This window comes from Crocodylus porosus, unplaced genomic scaffold (genome assembly GCF_001723895.1).
Source record: "Crocodylus porosus isolate Cpor-Errol unplaced genomic scaffold, CroPor_comp1, whole genome shotgun sequence".
NCBI lineage: Eukaryota > Metazoa > Chordata > Crocodylia > Crocodylidae > Crocodylus > Crocodylus porosus.
Window position 1 is genome coordinate 3,281,561 of NW_017728934.1, and position 12,723 is coordinate 3,294,283.

The 12,723-nt window shown below is 44.2% G+C and overlaps 1 protein-coding gene across 1 annotated transcript in view; it reads left to right on the plus strand.

Moving 5' to 3' along the window:
* The first annotated feature begins 6 nt into the window (after window positions 1-6).
* Window positions 7-12,723, plus strand: part of IPO9 (importin 9) — a 57,220-nt gene continuing 44,503 nt past the window's right edge. The window contains exons 1-2 of the mRNA XM_019546310.1: window positions 7-160; window positions 12,403-12,464. Coding sequence (XP_019401855.1) covers window positions 22-160; window positions 12,403-12,464 — 201 coding nt within the window. The 5' untranslated portion in view covers window positions 7-21. The remainder of the gene's footprint in view (window positions 161-12,402; window positions 12,465-12,723) is intronic.

Genomic DNA, 12,723 nt, shown 5'->3' on the forward strand with positions numbered 1-12,723 from the left:
CTGCAGCCCGGCCGGGGCGGCATGTCGGCGGCGGCAGCGGGGCCCGTGGCGCAGGGCCTCAAGGAGGCGCTGGTAGAGACGCTGACCGGCATCCTGTGCCCCGTGCAGGCCGTGCGCGCCGCGGCTGAGGAGCAGGTGAAGGTGCTGGAGGTGACCGAGGGTGAGTAGGGGGCCCCGGCTCGGCCCGGCCCAGCCCTTTGTGCGGCGGGCGGGAGGAGTGATATGGCCGGGCCTCCCCCTGCTCCGGGCGCCTCCAGGAGCTTTGGCTGGATGGAGACGGAGCCGGGCCGCGCCCTTGCGGCCGTGAGACGCATCCCTGAGGCGCGGGCAGGACTGAGGGGCACAGCCCCCGCAACAAAACTACCTCCATGCTGCACGGGATTGGGGAGGGGGCTCCCCCTTCAGCCGCCGCCCTCTGCGGGCCTGGCCCCACCCCGCGAGCCGCACGCCTGGGGTAACAGCCCACAAAGGAGCCGGTTTCCTCCGGAGCAGGGGGCCCGCGGGGTAGCCACGCTTTCAAATCCGCTTCTGCCTGTTTCAGCAGGCCCACATGGCTTTGGGTGGGGGGCTTGCCCCTTCATTTTGAAGGATACGTTTTTGCTTTGAGGTTTTTCTCTTGCAGCTTTATCCCGTTGCTGCCGTGTAGTTTCGTTGTCCTTGAGAAATTTGCGTGTCAACTGTATTGGAAGAAAATTGTGCGTTTGCACACACGCATTGGCAATTTTTTTTCTTTTTTTTAAAGAATAACTTGCATTTGGTTCTACTCAGCAGTATAAGATTAGGTGGTCTGGTCTAGGTCAGGGGTGGGCAGTTGTTTTGGGTAGAAGGCTGCTTCCTGATTTTTTTGGCAAGCTACTGAGGGGCGCATGACAGGCAGCCGGGGTAGATTAATATTAATTTTCTACATTTTTGAGGGGCTCCACGGGCTGGATAGAATGGCCTGGCGGGCCTCATTTTTGGCAGGGTTAGATTCTAGCTGAATGCTCTGAATATGCTACTGCCATCTAAATGTTTGACTTAAGCACTCATCTACTTTAAAAGCACCTAAATGCTTATAAGGACCTCATTGTGTTTCTGTAAACATGTTGCTTGTCCTGTCTGCAGCCCAGAAGAATGTAAAGATCTTTTCCTGCCTGTCATTTAACAGAGTTAATTAACTTAATCTCTGGTTGTAGCGATAAAAGGGTTCAGTGCTATGGGAATAACTGATAGATTAGGTGTTTAATTATGGGCAATGCTGATCTTCACCAATAAATTAAAAAAAAATCCTTTTGGGACTACAAAAATAAAAGAATCCACAATGTTGTGGGTCAATTTTTGGTGCAAATCGAACTTTTTTTTTTCAGAATTCTGAATAATTTGCACACTGTTTGAAATTAAAATAGGTTTATGTATAAACATATTTGCATTCTGTCATCTGGCTAGTTAAATCAGTATGCCTCATTCCTAGTCTTGGTTGAAAACTTTTACTTTTTCCATTCTTGGACTAGCACACAAGTAAACAGCGTTCACATATAGCAGTCACTTACCACCTTTTGTGTCTGACTGACCAGTTTTTGAGCATCTGCAGCTCCCCTCTTTGGAATCTGTTGATCAGCAAGCTTCTTAAAACAGTGGATTTTTATTTAACATTCAGAACAAGCCCTTTAGAAGGAAAAAAAAAGAACAATTTGAATTTGTTTCTTTTGCGTAAAGTTCTGTTGTCATGTAATGGTGAGCTAGGCAGGCTTCATCTCTTCTGACACCCCTGTGTCTGACTGGTTCCCTTCTGCATCCGTGGCAGAGGTGTTAAGCGTGTTTTGCTCTTCAGAAGGTTTCTTCAAAAGTGGAAAGGGCTTTGTACATTCTCCCACTCCCTCCCCCAACTCAGAATAGTTTCACTGTCTATCCATGGGACCCAGATTTGGAACAGAATGGTTCTAGCATTGTCCTTTACTGCTCTGTCAAGTGGTGATCCTGAGCCATTGTTTGTGTCCTCTGTGGTCAAAGACTTCTTACTTGAGCCAGTGGATCTTGTACATAATTAATTAGATCAGTGCTGCTTAACCTTTTTGGTCAGCATGCCTGATGGACAGTGCCTAGGCCCTCCATGGGCCGGATCAGCCTGGTGGTCCCAGTTCGGCACACCATGATCGCAGCACGATCCCCATCTGGCTGTGCAGAGGTGGTCACTGGGCTCCCACCTGGCCCCAGGTTGTGGGGGAGGAGGTGGGGAATGGGAGCAGGTGTGGCCTGGCCTGGCAGGGAAAAGGGGCATGGTCCAGACCCAACTTGCCCCTACAGGGAGGAGAAGGGAGTGTAACCTGGCCCCAACCCTGCCCTGCTGGGGAAAGGTGTAGCCAGGCCCCATTGAGCAGGGGCAAGAGGGGTGTGGCCTGTCCCCCTCCAGCTGTGGGGCAGGGGGAGAGGGTATGGCTTGGCCCCAACCTGATGTGCAGGGGTTGGGAATTTGGCAATGGGGTAGGGTAGCTATTCATTGCTACTGCTCCCCTTCAAATTTCCCAATCTGTGGGAAGTCCCACAGACTGGACACCTGTGACTCTGCAGGCCATGCTTGGCCCAAGGGCCAGAGGTTGAGCACCCCGCAGTTAGATCACTGTTTAGCTCAGGTGTAAAAATCTGCAAAAAAGCTTACCACTCTAGAATGTCTTGAGATTACTAGTGCCTTTTCATTGGTTAGGTGACAGTTAATAATGATTTGTACTTGCATTCTTAACCAATCTTATCACATGCATTAATTGAAATGGAAGAGTTCTGTTTTAGGAGACAGCGTATGACCCAGTCAGGTTAGGCATTGTTTATGTAATAAAAATTTGTTTCACATTTGCCTACTACTTTCTACAAAAATACGGAGTGGAGCAAGGATGTACTTCACAAATGCAAATAGTTAATTTAGCTATGAAGCCTATGCTCATATCTTGTTAGATGCAGTGCTTCAGAGAAACCCTAGCCTGTCACTACACACTTTACTTTATATAGTAGTGTGTGTGTGTGTGTGTGTGTGTGTGTGTATATAGTATTCCTAGTGACTTCTTAACCAAATATTTCCAGATAATGGCACCTACTGACTTGTTGGTATTCCTCATGTAAATCTCTTAAAAGAAAATGTTTAGATGCTAAAACCAAGGTCACAAAACAAGCCTTTTAGAATTGAGATGGTGACTTATGAAAGATATTTTCATAGACTATTTGTGCAGATTGCAAAATCTAGGATGTACTTTAACTGCTAACTCGAATTGTGAAGATATTTTTCCAACTACCATCTTGCCATTTTGGAAGAACAGAATTTTCTTTGCATATAATTCTAGTAATTTGTGGTAATTCCATTTTATATAATGGTATTGGACTAGTGGAACTTGGTTGAACATTCTAACCTCCAAAGTTAGACAAAGCTAAGAAAACATCTTGTAATAAACACAGGGAACAGTCCCTACAAAATGAATAGAATGGGATTTAACACATCATGTTCATCTAACATCTGTGACAGTTCTCAGGTTGAGTATCACAGCTTAGGCCTTTAAGTGGAACATTGGTGTTTACCAAGCAATTTTTTCTTTGTTAGTATTATGAAACCTTTTTTTGGTGGTGGTTTCATAGTTAATATTGTGTTCTGCTTTGTTACTAGCAGAGACTAAACTTTTCCCAAAAATAGTAAAGCCCCTTGTTCAGCAAGATCAAGGTCCTTGTACTTAATAACCACAAACGGAACACTTTGCATCTTTGTCTGTATGGATTCCAATTTCATGGTGTGCATATGTCTTGCATATGCAAGATTTAGTATCTTTTGATCAGCTTTGTCTGTTGAGCTTATGACTAGGACATCCTTCTGTCCCTCTGCATCTGAAGGTAGAGCAGAGTAGTCTTGATTATGTGTTTTCTTTTAGTGCCCAGGGCACTGAGGCTGAACTCATTGTTGTCTGCTTGTTGCTCTATCACTCTTTCATGGACTTGAACATGACTGATGGACGTTGCTGGTGCGTCTGAACCCTCTCATTCTAGCGGCCTACCCTGACGATGTGGAGGGTTTAAGGGGTTTTTTTCCCTGGCCATGTAGGAGCTACTCTGCTTATGTCTCTCTCTGTCTCTCACTTCCTGGAAATGACCTTGATTCCCTTCCCTAGTTATGCTCTTGATTAGACTGCTCGGTGAATAGCACCTCTCAAGGGAATGGGGTTGGGGGAGTGGGGGTGGAGAATAACCTGAAAAGAAGGTACAGGCTCAGGCATGAAAGTAACATCTACTCCAGTACCACCATATCACAAATCCATACCTTTCTTAGTGTTCCTGGGAAGGATTTTATATCTTTGAGACACTGAATTTTCTGCTGTCTAGAAGAAGATGTTACTTGACATTGCTTGTTCTAATCTAAGTAGACCAACACTTCACTAAACTAGTCCTAAAGATTTCTGAAGACCTATGGGATATTTCAGTTTCTCAATCTGCAGTTCTGACATGAATAGAAGAAGACCCATAATTGTTTTGGACACTTAATTTGCATCAGATTCCTGACTTCTTGCTAGTGTCTACAGTGCAGGAAAAGTCCAGCCAGAAGGATGTGCCTGAAGACCTAAATGTTCTTTATTTCTTAGCTAGTAAGACCTGTTTTTTGGATTCTCTGTAACCACAGACAGCAAAGTAATAATTCATAGTTGCTAAATAAGCTAGATGTGGGATTGGTAGTGGTGTTTTAACAAGTTCTTGCAGGATGTGAGGACTGAATTGAACTCTTGTTATTTCAGAAGCGGGTGCTAGCCAAATTGTCCCCCCCAACCTTCCTGGATGCAGTCTTCCTGACCGCTGCTGTTATCATGAATGAGCATTCTTTTCCACTGTGCAGATTCTGATAAAAGATCTCTGTCTGAAAGCCCAGACTTATTCAATTTGTACAGACCAGTTGTTACCTGAAAGGACTACACTGATCCGTGGATCCACTTAACCACCTGTTACCAGGAGAACAATTTAGACAACTAGACTGGCAGGGTCACGCACTCAGGGTCTGGATAGGCATTCAGTTAGAGTGCCAAAAATATCTAATGCCCCAGAAACATGGTGAAGAGGGCCATAAAAGTGTTCCAGCCCCCTGGCTAGTGAGCGGCCCAGGTGTAAGCTCTCTAGCCAGGGGTGATTAGACAGCTGCACCTTGGCCTTCTCCACTTTCAAGGGAGCCTGTTTATTTACAGCCTGCCCTCTTCCCTACCTGGGAAGGGGGCAGAATGTCAGTGATCAGTTTGTCAAGGGTGGTTCCCTCCTCTCCTGGTTCCCCGCCCCCCGCCTTGCATACATAGTCCTGGGTAGACCTGGGACTCTGCAATGGCAGTGATCTTGTGTTTCCAAGGGGACAGTTTGAGCCACAGAGTAATGCACATGTCCCTTTCGTGGTTATGGGGAGATCTGGAGCCCTGGAAGGGGAAGGGAACAATGTTTGCACTGTTCACCTTGTTCCAGGTCTTCCTGTGTTGGCTTGAGCTGTGAGGGAAGGCCACCTGCCCCTTGCATGGTTCTGAAAAGCTGTGCTGCCACTTGAACAGTATCAGGGCTCTCTAGGACTGTTTATACAGCAGGGAGAAGGTCTGCTCAACATGAACAGTTCTAGGGGTACCTGGAGCTGTTTTGGCAGTGGGTGGGAGAGGAGATGGAGAAGGGAGAGAGAGGGAGACATTGTGTGAACAGTTCTGGGGTTTGAGGGTGGGGAGTGGTGTTCATGCAGGAGTGGGAATGGGTGTTGGAGCTTGAGCAGTCTAATTTCATTTTAGTGTCTGGATGAATTGGTTTGCTGGTGTGAAGAACCTTTTATATTTTTACATTTGTGTATCATGCCCATGGCAGCCACTTTCTACAGGAGGCATACCAATTGGAAAATCAGTTAATGTTAATTTGGGACTTTCAGGTTTGCTAACTTCTTTTTTTAAGCAGGTTAAGGTTCTTCTCTTCCAATTTTTTATGCTGTTTAGACATTTGTGTTAGTGGTTTAGTATCCTTGTTTCTGTAGCTTATTTCCAATCAGCTCCTCTTATTTCCTTGATCTGCCACCTTCACTTCTATATTTACTTTTGCCAGTACAGGGTTTAACTTTTTCCCCTTGTTTTTACCATGGCATACTGTATTCTGTACCAATTAATATGCAGTCCTTTAGGAGAAGGTGAAATGTACTGTGATTCATCTGATCATTTGTCTACTTCTTGGGACAAGTGCAGACTGTCTTCTGCCTCTAGTCCATAATCTCTTTACACCGTGATGCGTGAGATCAGATCCGTGCTTAGTCTATATAGCTGCAACTAGTTAGTGTTCATGAATTGATCCCATTAATGTGGGGTCAAGAGTAGAAATTTCTTTCCAGTTCTCATCTGACATTTTCTGGATCTCTTCCAGTATAGCGTAAACATTGCCCTTCTGCAAAGGAGAGCCCCCTGAGGATCAAGACTCACTCCTGGGCATATGGTGTTCACTGAGGCTAACTGATGGAGCCTACACTTGGATGAAGGCCAGTTGTGCAGTTTTTTCTATTAGCTGCTATGTTCAAAAAGTATTCTTGTAAACACTTAAAGTATCCAAAATATGCTATTAGCCAGAATGATTCCGTAGTTCTGCCAAGAGCTCCCAAAGCACAGGTTGATTTCTCTTGAATGTGAAGCTCCTTTTGCTGAAGACACCATCTACTGTAGTCATATAAAAAAACCTGTAAGTGGTGTCTCATACTTTAGTCTGCTGGGCTTATTTCTGCCAGTCTCTTAAAGCTTTTAGTTTGTTTTTAATTTAAAAAATGAAAAGGCTGGTAGGGCAGCAGATTAGTGGATACAGACCTGATGGGTACAAATGCTAATTAAAGTATGAGTAAATGTTAAGACCCCCTCAGTGTAACTATTGTGATCAAACGTGTACTGGGATGGGAGGTGTCTGTCATAGATTCCTCCATGAAATGGTAAGTTCAAGCCCATTTTACTTAGTTAACAATATTTTCAATTTCATAGTTAAAGTTGTATTTCCTTTTTCTATAAAATGAAATTCCATAAAACGTTTCCATCATAATTATAACAGTGCTGTAACTGCATGAGCTACTTTGGCAAACTTAAATATTTAGAACAGTTCAGGATTTTGAAGCTGTTAAAGATTATTTATCTTGAAATGTAAGGGCTGGAGCTTATTTTTTTTCCATCACCTATGAGTACTTGAAGTTGCTTGAACATAATAAATCTCTAAAAACATACATGTGAGCTACCTGAGAAGGGGAGAGGCAGGATGGAGCAATGCTGTGTGGGATATCAGGAGGACTGACCTGATCTCTGTCATGGAGCACTTGGTGTTCAAAATAATGCTTGATTTTTCCAGGTACACTTTTGAACAGTTCTAGGTAGATTCAAACCAGTTCAACAGGCTTGTGTGTCTGTCCACTTCAAGTGTTATACATGTCCATGCCCTCCGTGTTTCCATGTCTGCATCACTTCTTTCTGGGTATTCCACAGGTCCCTACCCAGGACTTTTGAGTAACAGTGCATTTAATATTTGAGGTGTTGCCAAACATGAGGTGCCTTTTGGCAGCTAACCAGCAGTTCACCTTTGCCCTGAAACATGTTTTGACTTGGGATATTGCTGGTTTCAGAATAACAGTCCACCTTATACTTGGCAAAGCTGAGGTAGCCCAGTCAGAAAGTGACTGCTGCTTTCTATGAAAACTTGGACTGATAAAAATAGCACATATTTTGACATCAGATTGAATAGTTTCTTGTCATTCAGTGAGAGAAGGTAGCGTTTCTTGTTCTTAAGTTTTGTTTTTAATGCAGCTTTGGTCCTGAAGAACTCCATGCTGTTGACATACAAAACACCATAGCTATATTGGTTTGCAACTATCTTTTTATTCTCATGGACATTCCCACTGCCTGGTTGAGAATCTTGCTTTCAGAAGTTATTTTTTGGAGGGCTCTCTTGAGTGTGGTCCTCTGGACCATTTTGTACATCTTTATTAATCTTTGTGACCTTTTTGGTTAGCACTTTTTAGGGTTAAATTGTATTTGAGTAGGAGAAAGGTAGTAATGCTTTCAAACTTACCCACCTGAAATTCAGTTCACAGCAGATTGCACAGACGTTGGTGTGATTCTGCCTGCTTTTTGAGTTCTTTGGGCCTAGTCCAGGTCAACCTGCGAGCTTTGCTGGACTCAAGACTCTTGATTGTTTTTTTTTCTTCTCTTTGAAGCTTGCCTTTCCTCGTGGTGGAAGATGAGGACCTTAGATGGGCTCCTCTAGGCTGTTTAGATTTTCTTTGAGGAATAATAACATTATTCTTAAATTGTTTTATGATGCCTAAATAGTGCAGATATCTGTCAGCTCACCTGTGCTCATATGTTGTTCTTGGGTTCCCAGGCATCAGCATCCCTACTTCCTATGAGTTGTCAGGATGTCCAGCTGGCTTAGCCCCCCACGAGTTTTTCTTTTTTTTTTTTTTTTCTCTTTTGGGAGCTGTGACTGATAGGGAAACACAAGGGGCTTGGAATTACTTCTTCAGAGCAGAGTATCAGTGACGCATGAGAACTGAGACATGTAGGTCTTTTGCTTTTAACTCTTTCTCTGAGTTCAGAGTCTTACCTAAAGCTTGGCACTTAATCAGTTTAGGCCTAACCAAACACTTTAGGCAAACCAAACTTATCCCAAGTGCGCTGCCTCTGGGGACTAGGTTTTCAAGCTTTTTTTTGTCTTCCTTGATATCCAGGGCGTCTTTCTTTTCTTTATCCACAATATTTTTGTTTGCCAAACTCTTCCCCTGAATATGCCATGGGGTGGAAGTAGGCTGTGAAAGAAAAAAATGCAGTCATCTTGTAGATGTGGTTGAAGGCTGGCTATCTGAAGCCATTTTCTGCCTTCCTCTCATGTGTAGGGTGAACCCGATACCAGAATTTAATTCTAGCAAATTGCAAAAAAGGAGGTATTTAATACTAAAAAAGCATTAGTCATTGAAGATGCCTGTAGGTAGTATGGTTAACCAGTTAAAATGGGCAGATGGCATTAGCCATTTATCAGATCTCATGATATTTACTATTAAAGCCATTTCTTAAGGTGAATTAAGCAGGCTAGCTAATTTGTGTGGAAACAGCCTGTGCGCAGCTGTTTGAACCTTATTGGACTCATCTGTACCTCAGTTGCCTTTGTGTCCAGACTGAGACAGGCTTGAATATATCACCTTGTGCCTCCAGGCATGTTGCAGAAGTGGGAATGTCAGTGTGATGCCTCTCTCAAGCCCTCTGTCTCCCTTGTGCATGAGAGCTGCTGCCAGGGGTGAACAGAGAAGCAGCCTTTTATTGTCTTCTGACTTGAGCACACATTTGCAGCAACTTTGTAGCTTTCTGGCTGTACCTACAGCCTTCATAGCACTATATTTTTGTAGTTCTACAAATGTGTGTCTGTCTATGGCCAGGCTAGCAGCCTAGAAATTGATAGGATGTGATCAGTTTGTGATTTACCAAACAAGCCCACCCTGTGACTTAGACAGATACCTCATCACAAATGCTAACCTGGAAGGTCAACAGTTTGTAGTTCCTTAGAGCTCTGGCAGACATTACGGGCATTTATACACACTGGAAATGCAGTGACTTGGAGCAGACTCGATTAATCAAGTCTACAGAGCATGCAAGCTGATGCGCCTGGTGCTGTTGCACGATTTGTATAAATGGCAAAATGCGTGTCTGCACTAAGAAAACAGTGGCGTTGCGCTTTGAAACTCAAACTTCTTTGATGCGTTTTAGTTCAAAAGTACATCACTGCCATTTTCTCAGCACAGACGTGCATGTTGCCATTTATACAAATGTCTGCAACATGGCGCTGCATTGCATTCATGTGTGCATACACCCTACATTTGTCAGTGAAAGTTAATAGCAGATGAAACACAAAGATATTGGAGGAGAGTGGAGGAATCTTCCCTGGGAGGGGGTGAGGGATGGAGGAAGAGGTGTTTTTTCTGTATTTGGATGTAAACGGTATTTGGGAAGGTAGGGCTATATGAGGCTTAGGCAGAAAAGTGGTAGTTGCAGGGGTGGGAGCTGGAGTGCTCATGCTCTGGTGGGGTGTTTGTGGAATCTACTGCCGCTCCCTATCTGTGGGTTGCTTGTTTGTTACAAGTGCCTCTGAGCCTTTTGGATGTGGTGGGATATAATCAAATACACAAACAAGGAAACAGCAATTGATAAACTTTGAAGCAGCAATGACTTTGTCATGGAAGCTTTTCTGCCACAAAACTGACACTTGCGCAGGTCTGAGAGACTTTTCTCCTCCCTGAGTGTGCTCCAGCTCAGAGCTGCAGGGGTGAGCACAGTTATTTCCTCAGCGCTTTCTTCTGGGATTTCTTGTGTCAGAGTGCCAGAAATGAAAGCAATGAGATTGTCTCCTGTGCCAAGTGATCCCTGTGGTGGTGTCCAAGTAGCTGCAGGAGAAGAAAAAAGCAGCTTGAAGTGAATGCATAGGGATGGCAAGGACAGAAGAGAGAGAACACGGGTAGAAGGGGTGGACCTAGTGGCAGGGACAGAAGAGCCTGCAGAGAGGGCATGCTTCCTTCCAGTGCTCGAATTAAACCTGCAGGATTCTTGGGGTTCAGAATTTCTCTTCTGTCTAGAACAGTGGTGCTACCTTTTTTGGTTGGTGGGCTACGTGGGCAGTATCCAGGCTATCTGTGAGCCAGATTCAGCTGGTGGTCCTGAGCTGGGAAGGGGCAGTTGGGGCAGGGACCCATCTAGCTGTGTGGAGGGGGACATAGGGCATCCCTGCTCTAACTTAGCTCTGCAAGGGGCAGGGATGGGGTGTGCCCCACTCCCAGGCAGTGCTGCAGGTGGAAGGGGGCTTGTTCTAGCCCCACAGTGGGGTGGAAGGGGGCTCAAGCCAGCCCCGACCTGGCCCCAGGAAGCAAAGGAGGTGTGGCCTAGCTCCATCCATCCCAGGGCAGGAGGTGGCCCAGCTCCACCCTGCAGATTCTCAGGGTTTGGGAATTTGGCAGCAGGGGAGGGTGACAATTTTTATCGCTGCTCCCCTGCTGCCAAACTTTCTGATCCGTGGGGAGCTCCCCAGGCTGGGTAGGCACCTATGGCTCTGTAGGCTAGAGGTTGATCATCCCTGATCTAGAAAATAGTTGTGATGTATTAACAGGAGTGTCTTATGGAAGACACGGGAGTAATTTTTTCACTTCTCACCAGCAGTTGGGGTAGATTTTATACAGTTTTGTTACTGCACTGGAAGAAAGTTTTATGGGTACAGGAGAGCAACAAGAGGAAGTTTAGAAAGCAACATGGGCGGGAATGTGGAAGGAAGTGGGTTGCTTTGTCTAGAGAGGTGACTAAGGAAGGCTTGTCTTAAAATATGTGTAAGGTTCTCATAGAGAGGACCATGATATTTTGTTCTCTTTGACTGATGTTGGGAGGGAGGAGAAAGAAATCTGCTTAATTTCTAGCAGAAAAAACACTTAGGTTGGATACTAAGGAAGACTTTTCCAGTTATTCGGCAGGGCTGATTAAACGCTGAATTAGCTGTGTAGGGAAGTTGTAGAATTGTCGTATCTTTAAAAACAGGTTATAAAAAATGCATGTTAAAGGAAACGTAGAGAGAGGTAGTTGCTGTGTTGGTCTGAAGTCAGTTAGCTTAGGAAACCTCAGCATACTTGGTTATATTTCCATGATGCGTGGACTTGGATGACTTTTTGTAATTCCTTGTAGCCCTATAAGCCTTATATTCCTTGTAGCCCGACTATAGCCGTATGAAGAGAATGGCAGAACTGTTTCTATTTCTTTACAGATCTGCTTTAAGTATTTTAGAAGATGTGAAAATATCAACCATGCAAAACTAGTCTGTTCACTAGTTAACAGATTTATCTAGAAGTTCAGATTTGCTACTACCAGAATGGCTACTGGTTCTCTGCTATATTTTCTGCATAGCTGAACTGAATTATATCGCCCATCTCTCTTCACTGAGTGACTAGCAGGTGTTTCATGAATTAAACTCTGAAAACCTATTCTGTAGCTCAGCTTCTGTTCATAATTCTTCTGGGCAGGGACTGATTCATTGTCACTGATTGTACTCAGTTCTGTGTTGAAAATTTATAAATTTTGTTAAAATTTGAAACATGCTTTTTATTCATGGTTGTTTACCTATTGGTAAAAGTACTTCCAAAAAGTTCTCTGTGACAGTGAATGAAGTTAATGGAAGGGGGAAGAGTATGTATAGGAGAAATTAGATGTCTGTAATGGAGAAAGGTTACCCTGTAGGGCTGTCTTTCTTACACAAATGATGCTCTCAGTAGTATGCCTTCCAGAAGGTGCGGGCTAGTATCTAGCCTAGTTGTCTGTTCTTGGCATGAATTTCTTCATAACAATTGCTACTAATATCCTTAGTCTCATGTAGCTATCTTTTTTGCTTCTCCTTTCTTTTTTGCAGAATTTGGTGTTCATTTAGCAGAACTGACGGTAGATCCCCAGGGAGCTCTGGCTATTCGTCAGGTGAGTCTTCCCAAGCATGTGCTAAATATAGGATCAGTATGTGGTTTGGGAGTTTCTGTGCATCTTGCAACTGTTTCTATCCTCTTTAGGAAGTTCTAAATGTCTTGGGTCATAACTACTTGTGGATTCCCCTTGATTTAAAATCAGCTGCGTGCCTGTTGCTTTTACTAGGTGCGAGTTCCAAAGGCTTGGCAATCATTCACTTTTCTTTTTGGATTTAATAGAGCCTGAGACGGTATGGAAGTCTGTCTAAACTAGT